At 40.9% G+C, this 23,419-nt stretch overlaps 1 protein-coding gene across 1 annotated transcript; it reads right to left on the reverse strand.

Annotated features, from left to right (window-relative positions):
* Nucleotides 1–3,909: 3,909 nt before the first annotated feature.
* Nucleotides 3,910–22,476, reverse strand: ntn5 (netrin 5). Its single transcript, XM_085350906.1, has 7 exons — nucleotides 22,426–22,476; nucleotides 15,322–16,796; nucleotides 14,452–14,640; nucleotides 12,892–13,041; nucleotides 5,749–5,799; nucleotides 4,914–4,994; nucleotides 3,910–4,643 (listed from the first exon to the last, which is right to left on the reverse strand). Exons 2-7 carry the CDS (start codon nucleotides 16,784–16,786, stop codon nucleotides 4,081–4,083), a joined length of 2,499 nt encoding a protein of 832 aa, XP_085207032.1. The 5' UTR covers nucleotides 16,787–16,796; nucleotides 22,426–22,476; the 3' UTR covers nucleotides 3,910–4,080.
* Nucleotides 22,477–23,419: the final 943 nt, after the last annotated feature.

Here is a 23,419-nt window from a genome sequence, read left to right on the forward strand (position 1 = left end):
AAACCGAAACAAGGAGCAAAATCCACATTATAAAATGTTGCATGCACTGTTAATAATGATACTTGATGCAAGAAATAATTTTTCTCTCTGTGGTCATATTTTTGGCAAATACTTGATCAGAAATTTTAAAGAGGAAGGGTTGGCACATGTTTGTAGTACAGTATATCCATGTGTTTGTCTACATGTGTGTGTCATGCCGTTGCTGCCCTGAGCTGTGCCATGCTTGATTAGTCCTAATCTGGCCGGGAGTCGGGTTGCGGTGTCGGCGGCATGTCTGTATGGAAGGCATGTAGGCTGCAGGATCACAGGGATTGACCCTCTGCCTCTCAGGTTAACAGAAGCCTCCGTGTCTTTGTGTGTGTGCATCCTGAAAACAGTGTGACTTTCTGAACTTGGACTTAAGCTCTTGGGTGCGAGGCAACAATTTGGAGTGTGTGTGTAGACGGGATGAGAATAGTGTTAAATGTGTGTGTATGTGTTTGAGGACAAAGCAAATTGGTGTGTTTGCAAGAAGTCTAGTTGAACTTTGGCTCTGGCTGCAACACAGGAGGAATCACCTCTCGTAAAACGTGCCCTCGGCAGGCTGTAAACATAATACCACACGCTCACAAACACACACACTGCTGCTTCCCGTTCTGCAGAAGAAGAATCTGATCTCCTTTTTTCCCACATGCCACCAAAACAGGGAGCCTACCCCCATCCACAGCGCTTCAGAAAAGAACATGTTGTCAGTTTAACTGGAGCAAAGCCGCAGACTATGCGAAGCCCCTGCTGCAGAGCGAGCCACTGGCTTAAGTTGTCTGTTAGTGTCGGTGTAAGTGTGTGTGTTTGGGGAGTTTTGGGATCAAACCCTCATGTCGACAGGGGCTGCACCGCGGAGACGACTGCTGACAGGTGCTTCCTGCAGCAACGCAGCAGGTGCTTCACACACACACGCGCACACACCGAGACATGATTGTGCATGTGTTGACTTGCACTTTTTTCCTCTGACACACACACATAATTTGTGTGTTACGCACTGTTAACTTTTACAGCCGTGCCCTTCTCGTTTTGGGTTGTTTGGTGTTTCAGGGTGCAGAAACTCCTTTTCTTGTTTTTAGCTGCCAAAATGAAAACGTGACATTGGATGGTTTTTGCTACAATTTGTTGTTGTTTGCAAGCTGGAAACACAAACCTGACATGAGTTATTTATCACTTTCACTGGATTTTGAAAAACACAGAATACCAAGAAATTACTTGCAGTATGTTTGCATCCACCTGATAATCACTCTACTTGTAGCTATATTTTGGTCTCCACCAACTCCTGAGGACAATATCTGTTTTTAGCTACTAAATGATCCACTGTGTTTGCCAGTTAATTGCCAAAGTTTTTCTGTCTGCTGTTTTCCTGGTAGTGTACAGCTGTGTTTTGAATTTTTTTAAACTGAAAACAGCTGCCTGCTGTTGAAAGCGTGCTAATTAGAGCAGTGAAAGTGAACCAAAACAGTATATTGAACGCCTTAAAAACAAAACAGTGAGCTGAAAGATGCTAAAAAGATGGTCCATACATTACATCTCTTTACGGTTTATATCTGAAACACTTTACATAGTACACACAGTACACATATCCACACATATTGTGTAATTAACATTTATATGTATTGTTTGAGAGCTTTTTTATCACCAGCTAGCATCAAAGTATTAGTCAAAGACACTTAGATGAATGGTCTGAATCAACACACATTATGAAATGACTACAGTTGTTTTTTTGAAAAAACTATAGGCCAGTAAAAATGCCAAAGATGATTACATTAAACTTTATTAAAATTTTCTCTTTTTGTATTTCTGACATTTTTGGCTGTTTTCATGTAATATTTATAGTATTGTTGTCATTCCATTTACTGAGTTTAAGGTGTTGAAGAATATGTGTGATGAATATAGATCCGTCAAAATGAGATATTTAAGGTCTTCACAAGTACAGAATTGTGAATGTGCACTTAAATCTGACTGATTTCTTACAAAGGTCACCCTAAGTGGTTAAAAAAGAGTTTGTATTTGAATAAGTATAAAACTAAGTCTATGTTTTTTTTCTGGTAAATGATTAAAGACAGTGTACAGAAAACATGCTGCATGTTGGGTTACTGTATAAAGACATCTGAGCAGCTTGTTTGGAAGCATAATTAGCATGGTAAGCTGCCAGCTGGTTGCACGGATGTTTGGACCTCATAAGAAAAGGAAAAGAGGCCCCAAAACAGTCTCACACACTCTTCGGTGTACTGTATGTTCAGTCCCGCTGCGAGGTCATCAGTCAGCGAGTCTATTTTTCTCTCTTTATTTTCAATCATAGCCTTCACCACAGCTGCACAGCCAATCGCTGACACAGGTCCCACCAAAACAAGGTGGCTGCTCAACAAATAGGAACTCTTCCATCTGTCTTCATAACCTCCAACCACCCCCCATTTCCCCTGGGCTATGACGCGATATCTCCCAAATGGAAACAGAAGTCATGACGACAGGTTGGACCGATGTTTTTTAGATCCGTATCTGGGCTCCTTATGGTGTATCTGAGGATTCCTAGAAAATGAGGTTAAGTTAGTTTGGTCTTTGTGTCAGCTGTCCAGTGAGGGAACAGATTGTAGATAAAGTCTCTTTTCATCAAACATTGTACAGTTTGAATTAAAGGTGTGAGTGCAGTGAGGTTTTTCGTCTCCCACTACTGAAATGCATGCGAAAAGAAAGAAAGAAACTCAAAAAGAAAATTAAAGCAATTTTTTTTTTACATTTTTAGAATTGAAATGTACTATATGTACATACATAATAAAGTGTTCTTATTTAAATGTTTTAATTTAAAAATCAATGAGTTTTCTTTGTCTAAATTGAATTAGCCTAAATGAAAAATTTCAGTTTTCAGTTTTTTAATTTCATTATTTTAGACAAGCAAGAGTAAAGATATTTGTCAAATTTAAAAATGGAATTTAATAATATAATAATATCTTGTCTGTGCTAACCCGGCTGCCCAATGCACTCGTGGTGTCACAGCTTCGTTTTTCTTACATGAAGGTAAAAAAAACACAATCTGAGCAACACGTTATGAAGGCTATTTTAACTGATGTCCATATCAGACAGAAATAACAAAAATAAATACACTGAAATTATACTTTTACGTGGGATATACATATTCTGCAAATATTTCAAGTTGATTAAAGGGGAACAAATGTAAGTAGTTCAGCAAAATAAATAAATAATGTATTAATTAATCTGTTTAGTTTTGAAAGTTTTGGATTTAAACTGTAAAACTACAGCATCGATGTAATAGTAAATATTAGTTATTTATAATAAATGCAAATTTGCAGTCTCCAGCATGGTTTTACATAACAGACACATTCTGTTGTAATTATCCATGTGAGCTACATGACTTTCAACTTTGTTCGGTTATTTTAATTTAGTGAAATTGCTTCAGAGATTACTTTTCAGTATTTGCTTTTCCCAAATTTACATGTGAATTAAAAATAAAGTCTAAAATGGTATAATGGGCAATTTACAATAAAATATTTACTAGTAAAAAAAAAAATCAATCACATTTTTGCACATTAACTAAACCATTTGTCATTATGTTAATTACTATTGTAAATACTTTTATGATGTCATTTATTGTAATATTTTCACTTTAGCTAAACAATTCAATAAATAAATATGATCTAAATATAGATTTTCAAGACAAAATGCTAATTGACATTTTTCAAAGTTCAGTCAGACTTTAATTTTCAGAATTTTCCTTAGTAGAAATATTAAAATAATGATACTTTCATTTTACATTTCACCATTTTAGTCTCACAGATTCATCATCACTGAGTGATACCACTTTATGTTGCTGCAAAACTCATTATGCAATAATTAACCTCTTAAGAATGTACATAAACCTAAAGGTGGGTATGTGTTTCGGTGTTGAAGGGTTTCTTTGAGCTTTCTTCTCACCTGATTGTCAAGTCCACTGACAAAAAAATGGAATAATGTACATTTTACTCCTTGTAGTTCTTCTGTTTTTTGAGAATTTCAATATAATAGAATTTGAGTCTTTAAATCTTCTCACTGTTAAAGTTTTCATGAAGGGTTTTGAGTAGAACACACTGGATTGGGTGAAGAAGAAGAGGGTAGTGTCGCCTCAGTGGATTTAACTTTGAACATGTGCGGCACTTCTGTGCTTTCAGTCTTGTGTGTGTTTGCAGCGTGAGGCTCGACATCTTTCTCAGTCAGCAAGTGAGGGGGGACATAACCAGACTGAGGTTTTGGGTTTTCCCTGTAGCGCTGGTGGTTGTTTGCCTGTTTTGGTGGACAGCGGCCCCTCTTGTCCTGCCCCCGGAAAGCCCTGAGTTTGGGGCTCCAGTGTTCCTGCCACTGGAGGGCTAGAGTAGAGCGATCTGCCACCAGGCGCTTCTCCTCTGGCACCCAGGGCTGCTCTCCTTCATCTGCTCCGATCAGGAGGACTGTCCGACCCACCTGGAGGGCGGGGCAGCCGCAGCCAAGGTCGCGGTCAGGGACCCAAAGGGACTGAGAGCCCCTGCGAATGCGGGCGTGGGACCCAGTGCGGAAGACGACTTGCACCAAGATGGAAAACTGCCACCAGGGACCTGAGCGCTCCATACCTTTCACCTGCACCTTCAGCACTAACAAACACAGGCACAACATAGTAAAAAAAAATAAATAGTATTTTTGATAGATTCTTTTGGTCCACAATTTAAATATTTGTTACAATTTAGATTTGATTCATTTGAATAAATAATTTAAAGACTGGTTATACTTTTCTATTTTCTGTCATACATACACTGTGGATGCTCATATCAAATATGGATAGCAGGAAACACTATAATTGTTAAATTATATTTAATAATATAATAAAAATATATAGTGGTTAAAACAGAAAAATGGCCACTAACCATAGTTCTTTCGACAATAGGTCTCCAAGTTCATCTTGACTTTAACCTGAGAAGGCTGGCAGTATGAAACGCACTCCTCCGCTACATGAGAGACAAGCAGAGGGGGGGAGAGGGAGAGAGAATCGTCAAATGAGGGTGGATATCATTTCATAGCAAGCATATCAGCACATGTCTTTTCCCCTAATTACAATATGGCTGCTTCTATTTGTCATCACAGTATCCTTTGACTAACAGATGATCCCAACTGCAGCAGGTGGGACATTCTTCGAGCCGCCGCTAGGAGGGAGTGGTTAGCCACTCCGTGGAGAGAGTGAGCAGCAGCTCCCAGAGCAGTTTCAATTCAAGGACTGATCTGTTAAAAAATATGTGGCACGCCTTCAGAGGAGATCTGATATATGATCGCACAAAAAAGCCATAAATCTAAATGCTGCGGTGACATCAGCGGGGGAGAGGATAGAAAAGGGAAAAACTTTATTGTTATTACTCAATCAAATCTTGTTGTCAGTTACACAATTTCCTGCATGAGGCATTCGGATATCATAAGTTATTATGGCAGGTTACAGCAGGCAGAAAATTTTACAGTAGAAAAATTAGATATTGGTTTAATATATTTAAGTACCAGAAGTTTAGTTAATAGATTAGTTTAAAGGTTTAAAGTTATAAAAAGTTATAAAGTTACTTTCTGTATAAAACTGTCTTTCAGGATACAATTTTCCAGACTTGCCTTCTTCTCCATTTTTGTCTATGAATGATTGTCTGCTTAAAAAAATAATTCAAGGAGCTTCATCACATTGATGCAAAGCATTTCTCCAGGACTGCCATACATCAGACCTACCTATGCTGTACTGAGGTTGGTACACTGGAGTTGGAGCAACTTCTGGAATTCCTGCAAGCATAAACACAGTTTCAGACAAAACAGACACACAAAGAGAAACTTCAGGACACTTTCCAGAGCTGTCAGTCTGTTTCACTTCTGTGCATTATATGTGTGCGTTGTGTTTGAATGACCCTCGCTGCGTGAGGCATGCCCATGCAGAAGATAAGCAAATGTCAAAATGAACGTGTGTGTGGTCCTTTTATGGTCCACAAACCCATCCTGTGGTGCTCTCTCTAACACACAGACAGATGCAAACTTTACTTTTTGGAATTTAATAGGGTCAGACCTTCACTTCTTGTATGGTTTTGTCTCAAACATTAAACAGAGTAGTGCGTGTCGGTGGTGTGGATTAACATCCTGGTTGGTGACGCGTGCATAACCCAGGCTCTTGTAAAAGTTTGTGTGTGACAGTGCCGCCATATAAGCTCACGCATCGTCCTCTGTCCAGGTCTGGTCTTCTATGACACAACTGGGCCACTGACACCCAACACCCCCTTCCAGCTGACGGTCCCTCGTGTTTAAAAGTCAAGAAGGTGCTGTGGGTTTCTGTAAGTGTACTTATAGTACATGTCAAGGGTTCCAATGAGGCAAATGGGGCTACCTGCATGAGCAGGGCTAGTGACAATATGATATCCATATATGCGACTGACAGACAGGGATATCTTTTGTATGTAAAAACTAGAGATGGCACGATACCACTTTTTTATGTCCGATACTGATATCATAAATTTGGATATCTGCCGATACCGATATGAATCCGATATAGTGTTTTTTAATCAACAAAACTGTTTTTTTAAATATCTTGCTGCATTTTGTATAAGTTCATACTCAAGTTTAAAACAACAACTACACTAAAGCTATTCTGTTATACCTGTATGCAAAAAAAAAATATTTCATAGTTCAGCAATACTGATCAATCTAATAAACTTAGACCTACACCATCCTCCCTATTCTGGTATTTTAAAGAGTACTTAGCGTAAATATTAAGCAACCTAACTAATAGGGTTCCAACTCCCAGCAACAACAAAAATAAATAAATAAAAAATAGGGAACCACCCCTCACGCTCCACCTCATGATGCTTAATCGACGTAATCAACCTTAATTTGATGCAGTGTGAAAAAAAATGCACAGAAATCAATTATTTTTCAAGAAATATTAAATAGGTTCAACATCTTTCTTCAACAAAATTGCAGACTGCACAGATGGTACCTTCCCAAAGGAAAAAGTACTATAGCTTACTAGGGTATATATATTAGACTTAATAGTTACTATATACAGTAATGGACTTCTATTCATTTTACATCAAATTAAAACTTTGGGTGTCAGATAATTATTTATTAAAAGCTAGACATTTTAAATGAGAATAAGAAAGAAAAGTATGTCTTTGTGCCCCCTTTTCCCTGTTAATGCCCTATCGGCCCCCCTGGCTAAACTTTGCTAGATCCGCCCCTGCACAGTTACCAGCGTCAGCTACGTAGAAAAAGATCCTGGAGTAGAAAGTAATATTAAATAAATTCTAACAACAGCTGATCAAGCTTAAACGTGCTGCTGTTGTTCAACCGCTGGTTTCCTCTTTCTGGTGCAAAGTGGGCCAAAAACAAAGAAGAGACTCACGACGGTCTCGCACACAAGAATTTCACTCGCATGTGCTGTGCCAGTGTGCCTGCACATGTGATGTGACAATAAAAGTGATTTGATTTGATTTTGATTTGAAAAGCCGATCAGCTGATCGTTAAGCAGTTTCATGATTGAAGTAGCAGCAAGAAGAGGCAGTCGCTCCATATATCGTTTGTTAAGCTTAACGCAGGAATGCTTTACATTCAGAGATGGACTTACACACTTGCTTTACTTCTCTCGGGATAACTTTGTCGGAGATGAAATGCCGGGTTGCTAGCGAAGCTCCAAATGCTATCCAGACCACCGACAGGTCCCGCATGCCACAGCCGCTCTATCACGTGATGAATACTGCTCCGACGTGCTAATGTTCTGAGGCAAGTTACGGCGTGTTGCAAGTTTTGTGAGGTGCTTTCGTGATATTTAATGGATCGGATTACATTTTTTATTTTTCTCCGATATCCGATCCAGTAATTTAGGTCAGTATCGGACCGATACCGATACGTAATATCGGATCGGTCCATCTCTAGTAAAAACTACCAAGCCTGATCTCCTAAAATTTCATGAAAATTTCAGAAAATTTTCTGAACTGAGCAATTTCTGTCATGTCAGGCCTGCTTCCAGAACAAAATGACTGGGTCTCTATCAGAATTTAGTGACTAGCTGACTAGTGACATGCTATTCTATGTACACTACCAGTTAAAAGGTTAGACACGCCTTTTTATTTAATGTTTTTTCTTTATTTTCATGACTATTTACGGTGTAGATGCTCACTCCCGGCATCAAAACTATGAATGAACACATATGGATTTATTACAAAACAAAAAAAAGTGTGAAGTAACTCAAAGCATCTTTTATATTTTTGATTCTTCAAAATAGCCACCCTTTGCTTTGATTGCTGCTTTGTACGCTCTTGGCATTCTTTTAATGAGCTTCATGAGGTAGTCGCCTGAAATGGTTTTCCAACAGTCTTTAAGGAGTCCCCAACACTTGTTGGCCCTTTTGCCTTCACTCTGAGGTCCATCTCATCCCAAACCATCTCGACTGGGTTTAGGTCAGATGACTGTGGAGGCCAGGCCATCTGTTGCAGCACTCCATCACTCTCCTTTTTGGTCAAATAGCCCTTGGGGTCGTGGTCCTGTTGAAAAATAAGTGGTGGTCCAACTAAACGTAAACCGGATAGGATGGCATGTCACTGCAGGATGCTATGGTAGACATGTCAAATTCAATTTTGAATAAATCCCCAATAGTGTCACCAGCAAAGCACCCCCAAACCATCATACCTGCTCCTTCAAGCTTCAGGGTGGGAACCATGCATGTAGAGACCATCCGTTCACCTTTTCTGCATCACACAAAGACAAGGCACGTGGAACCATAGATCTCAAATTTGGACTCATCGGACCAAAGCACAGATTTCCACTTGTCTAATGTCCATTCCTTGAGTTTCTTGTCCCAAACAAATCTTTACTACTTCTTGCTTTTCCTTAGTAGTTTCTTAGCAGCTGTTTGACCATAAGGGCTTGATTCGCGCCGTCTCCTCTGAACAGTTGATGTAGAGATTGTGTCTCCTACTGGAACTGGTCCTCTTTTCCTGGGGCAGTCCTCATGTGAGCCAGTTTCATCGTAGCACTTGATGATTTTGGTGACTGCACATTTAAAGTTTTAGCAATTTTCCAGACTGACTGACCTTCAGTTCTTTACTTAGTTGATTGGTTCTTGCCATAATATGCTATAATCTGACGGTTGTCAAATAAGGCTGTAAACTGTGTAATAAGGCAAGAAATTCCACCAATGAACCCTGACAAGGCACACCTGTGAAGTGAAAACCATTTCAGGTGACTACATCATGAAGCTCATTTAGAGAAGGGTTTGCAGCGCTGTCAACAAAGCAAAGGGTGGCAACTCTGGCAGATCTAAAATATAAAACATATTTGCAGTTATTTACTTTTCTTTGCTACATAATCCCATATATCTTGATCTATATATTTGATGTCTTCAGTATGTATCTACAATGCAGAAAGTAGTAAAAATAAAGAAAAACAATTAAATGAGAAGGTGACCCATATACATACATACATACATACATACATACATATATACATATATATATATATACACATACACATATATATATATACACATACACATATATATATATATATATATATATATATATATATATATATATATATATATATATATATATATATATACATATATATACACATATATATATATATATATATATATATATATATATATACATATATATATATATATATATATATATATATATATATATATATATATTATTCTAATCATCATCAAAATCACATCTTTATTGATTAACACCGAGTCATTAAGGGTACAGGGATTTCCAAGATTCAAGATCTTCAAGATTTCTTTTAATTCTAAATAATAAAAAAACATAAAACAATTCTTAATGCTAATCGTTCTCTTGCTAAAAAGTCTAGCACAATTGTCTAGGCGACATTCAAGAAGTACCTCAAACCAGCAGTTAGGCAACATCTGTGATTGATTAAAACTGAAATGCAAGGTTATTGGTCTCGGTGGAGAATGTGTCGCTGAGTGGGCTTCTAGTTTTTAATATGTTTCTAAATTTACAAGGCAAGTCAAATGTCTGAATCGTCACATATCGCAAAATTCCAAATAGTGCAGAAACAAAAGATGCTGTTCATGCATTCCTAAATCAATATAGGAACTATACAGAATAAAATTAGCAATAAATAAATTAATAAAAATATGATCTAACCCAAGAAATATCAGGTCAAAGTAAAAACACAACAAAACATGACACTAGGAGAAAAGTCAGCACTAACTAACTAAATCAGATAACTCATCTTAGTGTGAGAAGACTTTTCATTGACCAATATTTCATGTTAATGGGATTTCAACTATTTTCTTTTCTTTGGCATTCATCGAAACTCTATTAACAAAAACAGAAGCCACCATCAGAGCGACATGCTGCTAAGAGGATTCTGAAGTGAAATCAGCAAAGATGTTGGTAGAAATATAACTTTCAGAGGAAAAAAGTTCAGTTATTTTAGATAATGCTTCAAAATAACAGTTCCAGTAATCGTTCACGATGGCCCTCGCAGGATTAAACCCGAGGTCATAGATGACTTTGGCTGAGGTGACAGCACATCAACTTGCTTTAAATATGTGAAATAACTGTTTTCTATTTTGTAACAAATCATAAAACTTGATCATTTTTCATTTCATAAATTTGCAGTTAAAGCTTTAGCAAAGGTTAGCTGGGGCTATCTCATCAGCTAGCTTGGATTCCGTTTTGCTTTAGCTTTAGTTTGACCAAAATATGCAGCCCTGTCAGACAATTCTGCTGACATCCTGGTCTATTCAGAGCATAGATAAAATGGTTTAAAGGTAGCTAACATTGAATTTAGCCTGACTGCTGCACACATTTAGGGCTGTCTGATGAGGTGTAGGCGAGATGTACGAGGTGGTGGGAGCAGAGAGGTGCTATACATAGACTGAGATGGTCTGGGAGTAAAAACAAACAAGGTTCTCTTTCACTCACTCCTTTCACTAGGAGAGTTATGAGTCTGGGCCCTTCGATGGGGGCAGTTTGAGGCGTGCAACAGGTGCGAAGCTCCCTGCTGCTGGCTCCCTATGTCACCTGATTGGGACTAACACAGCGTCAGAGCCTGTGTAGTTGTCGGCACTCGTGCGATTAGCCCGGGATGTGCGCGTGGATTAGCGCTCATGGCTGATGTTTGTTGCTGGCCAGGCGCAGAGATGTGAGTGGCAACAATCCTCTTGATCTGACGCTGATACCAGATCAGATGAGGTTTCCCTGTAGCGCTCAGCTCATGTTATCGCTGCTGTGGAAACCATCCAGGGATGATGAAAAGGAGACACGCCGAGGAGATCGGGCCAAATTAAACTGAAGCGCAGCGGCCCTATTTATACTGAGCTACAATTTGATAAAGGCTTACACAGCTTGATAGAGTCGCTTAATCCATTTAGGCCACGAACAAATGAGGCTGAAGGAGAAATTAAAGAAGTCACTTTGTCATGACTGACAACAAACTATTAAAAGCCAAAGGGTGTCGAGTGCAGAGAGAACATTTTTAATTACGGTAAGACTAAGTGCTGTTATGAAATCAATCCTTATAAAAACAAACAAAAGAGGTTGTCATAACTTTCAGATTTGAGGCCTCTATTCATAGTTTTCATAGAGTCCTGGAAGACTCCCACATGTGTGCAAAACTCAATAGGCAAAATAAGTGCAGTATTGAACCATTTGACCAGGTTCAATAAATGTAACATTTTACATTCTACTTATGTAACAAAATTACATGGGAACTTGGACTTGACTTGGACACATGCAGGCTGAAATGAGACACTGCAAAATGTGATCTGTGTCTGATGGGTGTTATGGCAGTTGCACCAATTTCCACAAACACACGAAAATCCTTGAAACAGAGCGAGGAGGAGAGAAATCCCTCAGACAGACCCAGAACCCCTGGGACAAAAGACAGAGCCCACTGGCAGAGTCCTCCCAGAGAGGAAAAGAATATCCAGACATGATGGAAGCGATGTTTCAGTCATTAGTTAATGGTAAAAGTGTTATTGGTCATCACAGTTGTGTCTTTAACAGGCTGATTACCTATTGACTACATTCAGACATTCAAATAATAAATTCAGCCCTGTATTAAATGTTAAATGAATGTTAAATGTTTGCTTTATTAAATCTGTGTCCTTCAAGTATGAACTATGAAAACGTCTAATTATAATAATCCTTTTGTGTAAACTCTCAAGTCCAGATGAGAACAATCAATAACTATTTAAGAGGAATTAGTAAACTAAGTCACCAAAACAAAACAAAAACAGAAAAACATTGTTGCTGTACAAACACATTTTGTGGTCTTGAAAATGTATTCAGACTACTGATGATGCATTCGCCTCATAAATTATGCCTCAGAGTCTACATAAGCTGCCTTTATAAATTAAAGGTTTTGGCATATGCAGTGCTGTGTTGGATAAATATCAAATTTTGCATACAACCACACTGAGCTACTGGCTAACATCAACTTAACTTAATATCAATCTACATGTTGCTAGTTTTAAGGGAGAGCTATTCTGGTTAGGTTAGCATAAATCCATGCCAAAAACCCATTTCCAATTTCATTTTTAATATTGCAATATTAACAATCTGAGTTGCTGTAGATGAGGACAAACTGGTGTGATCTGCACTTGTGTTAGCATTTCCTTGGGTGAGGAAAATGTTAGCATGCACTGACAGCCTTTATGCTTTGCTAGCAGTTGTAAACACACTGTGTGGCTCATTTGTGCACTCTTTAGTAGCACTAAACCTTGTGGAATCAATAACTGACAGAAAGAGGAAGAAGTTCTTGTTTTGCCTTCAAAGTGAAAACTCTTTCTGACAACACTGCTAAAGTTAGCAGGTTTAAAATGGACATCTGCGTGGCCGGTAAACTTACGTATGCAGGGCTGTAAAGGAGACTTCCCCTGTTCATATCCTGGGGCACAGCGGTTACACCTGAGGCCGGTCACACCTCGTCGACACAGGCACTGACCAGACGTCTGGTTACACCAGCCACCCACTGCCCCCACAGGATGGCACTGACACGCTGGGAAAGAAATGAACAGATTAGAAGCTGAATAAGCACGTTTTTTGGTAGGTACTCACATGAGCTTTAAATCCAACACTGACATATTCTCACCTTACAGTACAGGCTTATTAGCCTGTATTTTAAAGCTCTGTACTGTTTTTGCCTCAGTTTTCTTGTCCACCAACAAGCAGGTTGTAAACCAAAATAACAAGCTAAAAGATGCTAAAATGGTGAGCAGAGCCAGTTGAAATAATCTATATTCTGGATAGGTTTAAGATATGTTAAAAATAACATAACAAAGGAAAGACATGACAACAGGACTTATAAATGCATCCATCAGTGACAGGACCTGGTTTAATCCTGAATGACAAGCATGTGTCCTCAAGCGTGTCACTGAGCATTACAGAAGGCCTATACTAACGCCAGGTGGGCGTCTGTTTCCTGATGGGTAAACAAAGACAAATTCCTCAGTGGAGATATTAACAAAATTGCACACCATTGCAGGGAATCATTATCACTCTGGTGTTTCTTTTAGGTAAGTTTTTTTAGTGAAGATGAACCTTCTTAAGTAGATATTAGCAGTGTTGCCTGTTACACGGTATAATGATTACTGCCTGGATTTGCCATAGTTTACATTGCAAAGCTTTTTATTTACCAGTGCTTTCAAAGGATAAGGGCCAATGAGAGAAGACAGATGGGGAGAGGAAGCCTCTCCTCAGCAGCTCTGTTCACACTCGAACAATGTTTATACAAATCCTTACAATAAGTCCAAACAACCTGCCTGGAGAAAATGAGTAATTGTCTCACCGCTGGCCTCTGAATGGTTACTAAGTGAAATGTAGCAGCAATAAATCAGGACTAAAAGCGTATAAATTTGCAGGATACTCTTGTTTCATGCCTTAAAAGTGATAAAATATTGAGCGTGTTTAATATTTTTTATTATCCCTGAATGTGTGTGAAACTCACAAGGCCTGTTAATTCTGGATATACAGCAAAGTATTAGAGCAGAGGACAAGCTTGCACACAGCTAAGCTAGGGTGTCACAGTCACTTAGGACATGACACCGGTCAAAGGTCACCAGGGGTCATTGCAGATGCCACAGGTGGTAATAATGTGGATGCATGAGGCAGCTCGGTGTGGTTTGTGTGTGCTTTTGTATATTGCTAACAGGAATAGCTGTCCTCTGTCACAATGTAACCACCCCATTAACACTTTTGTACACTTGTACAGAGGCAGAGCGGACCACGTAAGCTCAAATAGCAACACACATTCTGACAGTCGGGCATAAACACGATCACACTCTGATTTACTTTTCATCTTTCAGCGAATGTACAGTCAATCAAAGGTATGGGTCACGCACTCGCTCTACCCTCCATCTTGTGTCCCCCACCACATATACACTAAACACACACACATCCAGTCACTGACGTTGGCAGGCTTTGCGGTGGCTGAGCGGCTTTTTGTGGTTGCGGGTGTATCCATTCTGGCAGTACTGGCAGTGGCGTCCGGCCGTGTGGTGGCGACACTTCTGACACACGCCTCCACTGCGCCGGCCCGACTGCTGAAACACCTCCATGCTGAAGCGGCATTTGTTGGAGTGGCCGTTACACTCACAGGCTGGACATAGGCAAAGCAAAATAAATACTGGTGAACACCAACGAAGAAAAGAGTTTCAGGGCTGGAGAAAGTATTAACAATGGGTTATTCAAATCCAGCAGTTTGGCTTTAATATGGTATCCAGAAAGTACCAAATAAGGGAAATTTTGGCTTAAGCCAGATTTATGACTTTCAGTTTGATTGCAAATATGTTGACACAAAGCCCTCTTACACTTAGCTCTCTTCCAGAGTGTGTCTTTTGTTCTTTTTTTATAGCGAGAATAACTTTCACATCAACTGTATGGGGGGGGATCTTTTAAAGCGCCCTCATTTATATTGTATTAATGTTTGAAGTCATGTATAATTAATGGTGTGTTGCCTTGAGTAACAGTCACTGAACTGGACCTCTGCAACATGTTTGTAGGCTGCTGAGTATCGGTCAGGATCTGATGTGCAAAGGTTTTTATGTTAATGCTGAAAACAGATGTCTGGCTTGTGCTGTTTGAGCAACATTAAGTTGCTGGATGAGTTATAGCCTCTATAAACCTGTACTTGAAATTGAGATTCAATCATGCTGTCTTTACTATATGCACAGTTTTTGACAGTTGCAATATGTTTTCTAGTGATTTCATTGATTTCTTTCATAAGACCAAAGGTGTGCTTATGTTAGCATTTTCAAAGGCAGTGTGATGCAGGACTCACCAACACAGGGGTTTGGGTTAGTGGGCGTAGCTCGATGCCATGGTCTGTCAAAGTAGAAGTCCTCACACACATCACAGTCTGGCCCCGCTGTGTGATGCTTGCATACACACACTGCACGACCCGTGTCGTCGCGGCGACACCTGGAAGCGTGTCCATTACATTTACACCTGCCCCCGACCTGCAGGTCCGAGAGGGCAAAAGGAGCTCGGCCGGGGGGCTTAAAAGCAGAAGGTTGGGCCGCCTGCAGATTCCTCGGCCTTGTATTGTGATTGTTGTTCCTCCGTTTCCTCAGCTCCTGCCCTTTGTTGTTTCTGCTCCGCCCCTCAACTGTCCAATTGCAATCTCCATTGGGGCAAGGCAGCCAATGATTGTTTTCCTTCTTGCGGCCACGCCCTCTGCCTTTCCCGCCCTTTTTAGGAGAAGTGAGAGTGTCCATGCTGAAACTGTCCCCCCCTTCCTTGCTGGTGACGTTGTGCCCGTCTTCATCTTGACCTGAGCTTTTATAATGGCCCTTCCTGACTTGCTTATCTATTCTAACCCCTTTGTTCCTCACCCTTGTCTCTGAGTTTTTTGTCTCCCTGTCAAAAAATGCCAGTGTATTTTCTGTGTTTAACTTGTCCACCTGATCTCCAGTCTGATCCTTGAAGTCCGTTCTCCATCTCACAACACCAGCCTCTCTGATGTCGTGTCCACGGTCAAGCCATCTTTCTTCTTCCGTCTTATCCATGTGGCCTATCTTCACCTCACTGGACACCTTATGGAAGACCACGCGAATGTCGGTGGCTGTCACCCAGTCCTGGAGAGTGGGGCTATAGTCAAAATCAGGAGAGGATGGCCGTCCATCCAGAGTGGAGAAGGCCAACACCATGCCTCCTTGCTGCTTCTGTAGAGGGCGTGGGTCTGAGCAGAGGGGCTCTGTTTCTTGATGTCTCGTTTGGGCCACTGTTTGTGAAGGTAGCTTGAAGTTCCTGAGGCAGTCGCTGGAGTAGTGCTGCATTGGCCTCCAGGTGCGCCCAAAGTCCATCGACTTGAGGATGGAAATGGAGATGGGGTCCAATGGCTCCCTTTGGTGACAGAACTGAAAACTTATGTATGTGATCTCAAAGCGGCGGCCCAGCGGTAGGGTAAGGACCCAGTCTCCTGTGTCAGTACCTGCATCGGCCATCCAACATGTGAGGTTGTGGGGATTGTTGAGGTCGGTTAAGGTGGTGATGTGGCTGTCATAGTCATTTCCTTGTAGCGAGTGGTTCACGTTGACTGGAACCCCGTAGGCAGCATTGATAAACTCTGACAGGCAGTGTCGCGGACGGCCAACTGTGTGGTAGCAGGGGTCATTAGGTGAATTCCAGCTCAACGGCGGTTGGGGAAGGGAAGAGGAAATGAGGGAAAGACAGAGGAAGAGGAGTAGAAGGAAAACAGGACAAAAAGAGGTGGAGGGAGGAGGGGAAAAGGGTTGGAACATCATGTCATCCAGCCTGTGAGAGGAAAAAATCATTTTTTAAAGAGGAAAACCACAGGAGCGTGATCAGAAAAGAACAAAAGACTAACTGATTGATTTATATGATACGCATTTGAAGCCGAAGAAGGAAATCTAAGAAGGACCACCTGTCCCCTTATTGAAAACACACCATACCAACTGATTGCATCACTGCAAGTTCACCTTATTGGCTTTCAGTAGTTGCCAGTAAAGACTTCATCCTGTAAAAATGTAATCTCCCATCTTCCCAGTAGTGTCAGCCACCGGTTTGAACCCTTGAACTTGAGAACTTATAAGAACTTATCCATCTTAAAACACTCCTTAACCCCAAAACGAGTGGATGAATGCGGGTGAAGAAGGGCGCGCACCCAGCAGGTCTGTCTGAAATAACAAAAAACATGCCCGACAGCTGGGGCTAAAACCTGAGCTGGACCACATCCATCATATTTATTGCTCCCTTTCCAAATATCTTTACCGTTGGTCATTGCTGCAGCCACCGCAGCGAGGGCCCCGACCATGAGCAGTGTAGTAGTGTCGTGGTGTAGGAAAGAGGGCACGGAGAAACAGAGAGGGAGGAAGAGGACTTGGAGATTAGCATTTGGGATGGTAGAAATGATTTATGGAATGAAATGTGTGTTCGACTTGAGCCCCTACTCGGATACTTCCGTTGAAGAGACAAACCCTGACTTGTGTAGGTCTGCAGTGCAAACAAATCCGCTTCCCGTTTCGTGTAATTGGTGATGAGTGTAATTTATTTTTCTGTCATGATTTGATACTAGAATTCGTCCGCTTTGGCATCCGGACAAAATGGACAATGCACCTACTTTCTCTGGGCCCAGTGATTTATCGTTTTTTCGCTGCTCACACAAAGCCCAGAAGCACATTTCCCAATGAGCACTACGTAAGTTTCTCCATTGCAGGGTGAGTTCAGCACCTTTCTCCTTTCGCTTTTGGGAAATGATTTCTTTTCTTCATTAAATGGGCTGTCATCTTCTCATTTATATCCGCCATCCTTCGGCGGTTTCAAACAACTTTTCCTCCACTCTCCCGTCTCCCTGCCCATCTATCACCTGCCCCTTTCATTCTGTTCTGGGAATATTCTTAACTGCTGTGAGATTGATGATGCCCTAACAAGCGTTTGACACTGACAGCAAAGTCAGCAGGGCTGCATAAACCAAACCCGTAGGAGAGGAACGGGGCTGAGAGCCTCTCCGGCCTCGTCATGCCGCTCAATTAGCCATCGACCGAAATATGAGGCCTCCCTTTTGGGACCACACAACTCTGAGGGGTCCTGTGTGCAGGTCACGGCGGTCTCTCGGCTGCCTGGGGACAAACTGCAAATGTCCAAAAGCAACCAAATGCTAGAAAATAAATCAGCTAAACTTGATTGAGCACAAAAGGGGAATAACAGGCTCAGCAGGCGCCTGTGTTTTGTGGCGTTGCTAAAGGAAACAAGTAACAAGTGCAGTGATTAGTGGTCTGACTGTGACCCTGGTCCCAGAGAGCCACATTCCTGTGATCCAGAATGCCTCGGCTAGCCATTCCTGACGTGTCGAGACATGCCCCACGGGAACCTGAACACACTGATAAAAAGCAAGACGTATAAGTTGATCGGCTGATTAATTGGCTCTCTGGTTTCATGTGGTATCGATATACCGGTTGTATAAGAAGGGGAGACAAGTCAAAGGGATGATGAGCAGGATAAAAAGCTACCAGAGGATTCAAGGAAGTAGTGGTGAGATTTCAGTCAGGAATTCAGCGAATGGGCAGTTATAAGCGTGTAGGCGGGTGGTGGGGGTGAAGCGTACACATGGCTAAAAGAGAAAGGGGTAGGTCGTTTAACATTCCCGTGACATGCACTTGCTCTTGTCTTTGTCACATTACATGACTAATTAAACATTTGCCCATTACACCCACTCTGATAAATGGATGCTCATCTAAGTGAGGCCCTTGAGGTTTTTAATGCGCCCCTCTAGGCCAAATGCAGAGACTAGATCAACTGTCTCGTATGGCCAATGCAACCCAGCAGATATGGTTTCAACTACGGTTTTTCTCTACCGCTTTCAATAAATTCACACAGCCAGCATGCCGGGGGCGGAAATGCTGAAGACGAGCGGGATTTCCTCTGAATGAATTTCCCGTTAACTCCAAGAAGAGGCCTCGATCTCCGTTTCAGTTTTGTCTACTTTTTCTTAGTTGCAAACTTAATGCACACAATAGCTGTTGATATAACAACTATGCATTCAGTTTGAGGACCCTGTGAGCAGAAGTTTTGAAATAACTTGGCAGCAATCTGCCTCTCAAAAAGCTTATACAGCCAAATAGTGGTATGATGAGATCAACAACATCTCCGGCGGGTGATCTTTAGAAGCAGCTATGCTTGGCTGGCAAGGGGCTGGAAAAATACTTGCTGACAACCTGGGGGCATGTTTACAGCATAGTCGAACAGGAGAGAGTAAGGAGAGCGGCGCTGGTGTTCGTGCTCTGCAGTCCTCGTTTATTTCCCGATGTAAATCTCCCGTTCTTCATAACGCTGAAATGTGTCTGAACTTGAAAGCAGCAGAGATGTCGGGAGCAGAAACAAAAAAGTGGTTTAATGATTTGGTAGAGGCTGAAGCTGCAGGAGTTCATGCACATGCATATAAGTTTTTCACATCTGAATAAATGGATAGGAATATGTAAGTGAATAGGAAACTCAATAAGGTGTTTCGGTGCAGCTGAAAATGCTGTTTGCAAAAGCATTTGCTTGCTAGACAGTTTTGCACTGAGTCTTTCTGTAGATTTAGGAGTCTGGTGGAGCTTTCAGAGAGAGAGAGATGTGATCTTATGGGGTAATAACAGCAATACATCCATAGTTTTCCATATCCATGCATGTTCATTTTTCATGCTTGGCCTGTAGTAATATACCATGCCTTTTGCTGTATTATGATTCTAACTGAAGAACGAAGATCATATCCTTCTGAAAACTTATCACTCATAAATTAACTTTTTTTTTCTTTTTTTTTTTTTGCTTGTTTAATTGTTCCGCAGCAAACGTGTCTTTTTTGTGTTCCTGTCTCTTGCTGTGGTTCCTCTCTCTTGCTACCTGCTAACTCGCTTTGTCCCTTGCAGAGCTTTGGGCCTGTCTGTGTCTGGAGCTATTCTGCTGAGCAGATGAGCTGGATTTGGCCTGTCTCGCACATTTTAACATTCCTCGTCATGCGCAGCAGTCCCGGTCAACCGCAGCGAGGGAAAATATGCTAAATTCAAATAGTTCTGCAACCTCTGTAAGGGGTTTCAATAGATTAAAATGAGGATTGCGCAAATAAACACACGGCTGTGTTGTTTAATAAGGTGGATTTGTATCGAGCTGATAGCATCTGGGAAGATTTCCCAGGGTTTTACGTTGCAGCTCTGCTCCAAGACACGGAGCCTTTAAATAAATATGATCAATTATATAAGCTCTGTCTTATAGCCAGCGCGTTTGAAGCTGAACCAAGCGGGCACCTGTTGGCGCATGTTACCAAACTGACACCTTTGTTAATTTGCAATTGTCCTCAGCCGTCAGAAATACAACCCTGGGCTCTGGGTGAGAAGAGAAAGGCTATGCATGCGCTCTGTATTCCCATACTGCATTCCTGCCCGCACAGTTGAAGCCCATGTGTGTGTTATTCCACGCGGAGCGGATTCCAGGAGTTCTGTTTTAGGTGTAATAATCTAATTTTAGTGGGGTGGCCAGGGAGGTGGAAGCAACAGACAGCGCAAAATGGATTATCGCTGCTCGTATCTTTAGCTAAAGGCCTCTGTCCTTCATGTTTGCACCTCCAACAAACAGCCAGTCCGGTGCACGTGTGCCGCATCCTCCTGGGCCATCTGTGCCCCCTCAGATCTGAAAGGTGTCTCTGCACCGACCTGCAAGATTTACTTGCTTCACTTTTGAATAAAAAAAACACATGTTGCCCGCTTGATAATACAAGGGGAGTTTCCTGTCAATTTCCCCTTTACTGCCTCATACAAGTTGGCAAGAAGCTTTCAGCGCAGCTCCAACTTCACATGATCTTATTGAAAACCAGATGGAAATTAAATCACTGGGAATCCACGCTGCAGTCAGGCCAAAGACAACTTCGGGCATTGTGGGGGGAAAAAAATTCCTGTGCGTAATTGTGTGCAAATTAAATCCGCATAGTGTCATACAGCAAGTTAATAATGAGAAGCAGGCGCAAAATGAATCAAAAAACACCGCCAGGTTTGCGCCTTTTATGAGCACTGGACAAGATTAAAAAATATATGTTTTTAAAAAGAAAGAAAAAAGAAGAAAAGAAAAACAGCCAATTAATCATTAGTGTTACAGTTTCATAAAAAACAAACAAACAAGCAACTTTTTGTTTACTAAACTTTAGCTTGTTTTAATTAACACTTCACAGCAATCCAGTAAACCCCAGTCCCCAAATTCCTTAAGAAAAGAAAGACAGAAAAAAGCAGGCTGTCTTTATTAAGACAAATGCGGTGATATTTTTATTAAACTGGACTTTTAGGGAAACCAACAAACTGTAAACGGACCTTAAAAGGCAAACAGCCCGCAGATACACGCTGGATGCCGGAGTTGACTTTAACCTGAGTCCTTAGACTTTAATGATCCCTTTGCCACGGTTCATGAAACGTAAATGTTTATCATATTTAGTCTGATTGCTTTGGCCAGAGCTGAGAGCGAAGCCCGGAGACTAATTGGCTCAATTCAGCAGAGCTAATTGCGCTTTTGTTGAGCGCAAATTAGCTGCAGCCAATTATGAGCTTTATTTACACAGCGAGGCTATCGCAACGTGATCAGAAAACTTTCACTCTGATGTTTAATGTTGATCATTATTCTCGCTTGTGTTTAACGTTTAGGATAAATAACAGCGCCGAATTCCCGGCCTGCTAATTGGAAATCGTGTTATGAGCGTATATTGTGTTTTGATTTATTTATTAAATTTTTCTTTTACCTCAACATAATGGGACATAGTGGCAAAACCACGTGCGTACGATTACATTCAAAAGAAATATACAAATGAAAATATGTTTTTTAAAATTGTAGTTCTGTGCAATGTTGCAGTAAAAAACAAACAAAAAATAAATACAGATTGTTTTTTAGAATGTTTTCTTATTTAAAAATAAAATAAAATAAAAATACAAAATACAAATACAAACACAATAAGCAATTTACATTTCAGTAACACTCGAGGTAAAACAATTTATACTACATGAGGTCATTTTATAGGATTAAACGTATTTTTTTCTAGTTCAGTCCTACAGCTTATTTGTCAGCGCGTAAAACAATCAGTAATCACATTTAAAAGAATGAATTTTTAATGAGATTTATTCTCAACTATGAAAATATAAGTGCGTAAACGATAACTGAAAAGAGAAACGTAGCTATAACTCTACCCCTGATGTAATTTATACGAGTTTTTATTCCCCACAAATGCGTTTCTGCCTTTATTTAACCCTCTTTTAGCCCTCAGTTCCACCGACAGAAAATACAGTCTGCACTTGAAGTTCCGTCGCTGCTTCTCTCCAGCGCCACAAAAGCGCAGATAAAACTTCACACCCCTTCAGCTACCGCAGACCTCGAGCCGATAAACGATCAAAAATCAGTCACAGGAGCTCACCATGTGCGTCGTCGCTGTGCTTCTCCTTCCTGCTCCCGCGGTGCCTCCTGATCATTAAGAGCAGCGCAGCAAGTGTCCGGACATCCAGCTCGGTGTGCAGAGGAGAGCTGAGCAGAAGGCAAACCTGCCGGGAGGGGGCAACGCACCGGGTAGGGGTGGGGGGACTGTGGGTGCAAATTAATGGGATAATCTGGGAGGTGTCTCTCCTAATAGCAACAAAACTGAGCCAAGAGCTCCCACCGAGGAGAGGAGTCACATCATTCTGTGCCAAACTGGCTCCAAGTGCCGAATGCGTAAAACCCCGATCCAAAGCTTTATTCTTTAAACACTTGTTTTACTGCTAAGTGTTCTGCTGGTATCAGCTTCAAATGTTTGGATAACATTTACTTTTCTTTTTTGTGGGAAAGTCCAGTGTTGACGCCCACCATTCTATGCTAACAACCTGTATATTTCCAGTTAATCACTGATTATATAAATAGTTATGTAAAAGGTTTTCTGCACCAGTGCATGCTTTCAGTAAATATCTTAAAATAATCAAAAGTTGTTTTGAAACAGGACGAAAGAGCATTTGATGTAAGAATAGAAATGGAAAGTAGCCACACAAACCCCCTCTGTGTGCACAAGTGCATTAAGCAGGGCATTTGTCGTGTTGTTGTGTGATTTGTTTACTGCAGATGAACTCCATAGGTTTTCTTTTTTCTCACTGTGGGAATATTTTTAGTCAAACGTAGCTTTTGATTTCTGGTTGCCTTCGCTGGCTCAAAGAAACACCTTTTCTTCTTTGTTCTTCTTTCAGGAGCAGAACCTTTTTTGGAGTCTGGTTTTATTTATAGGGCCTGCAGATAGAAGACACACTTCTTTGTTCTGTTGTCAGGTGAGGAGTTTAGTTCTTTTCTGACAACAGCTCCATCAGTTGCAGGCGTGTTAGTTACATTTGCACTGCTGTTTTAGTTGTGAGTTATGTGTTCGCATTTGTACTCTTTTATTTTGTTGG

This window comes from Diplotaxodon limnothrissa, linkage group LG3, assembly GCF_057381915.1.
Source record: "Diplotaxodon limnothrissa isolate DT_005_m linkage group LG3, D_limnothrissa_male_GT1.1, whole genome shotgun sequence".
NCBI lineage: Eukaryota > Metazoa > Chordata > Actinopteri > Cichliformes > Cichlidae > Diplotaxodon > Diplotaxodon limnothrissa.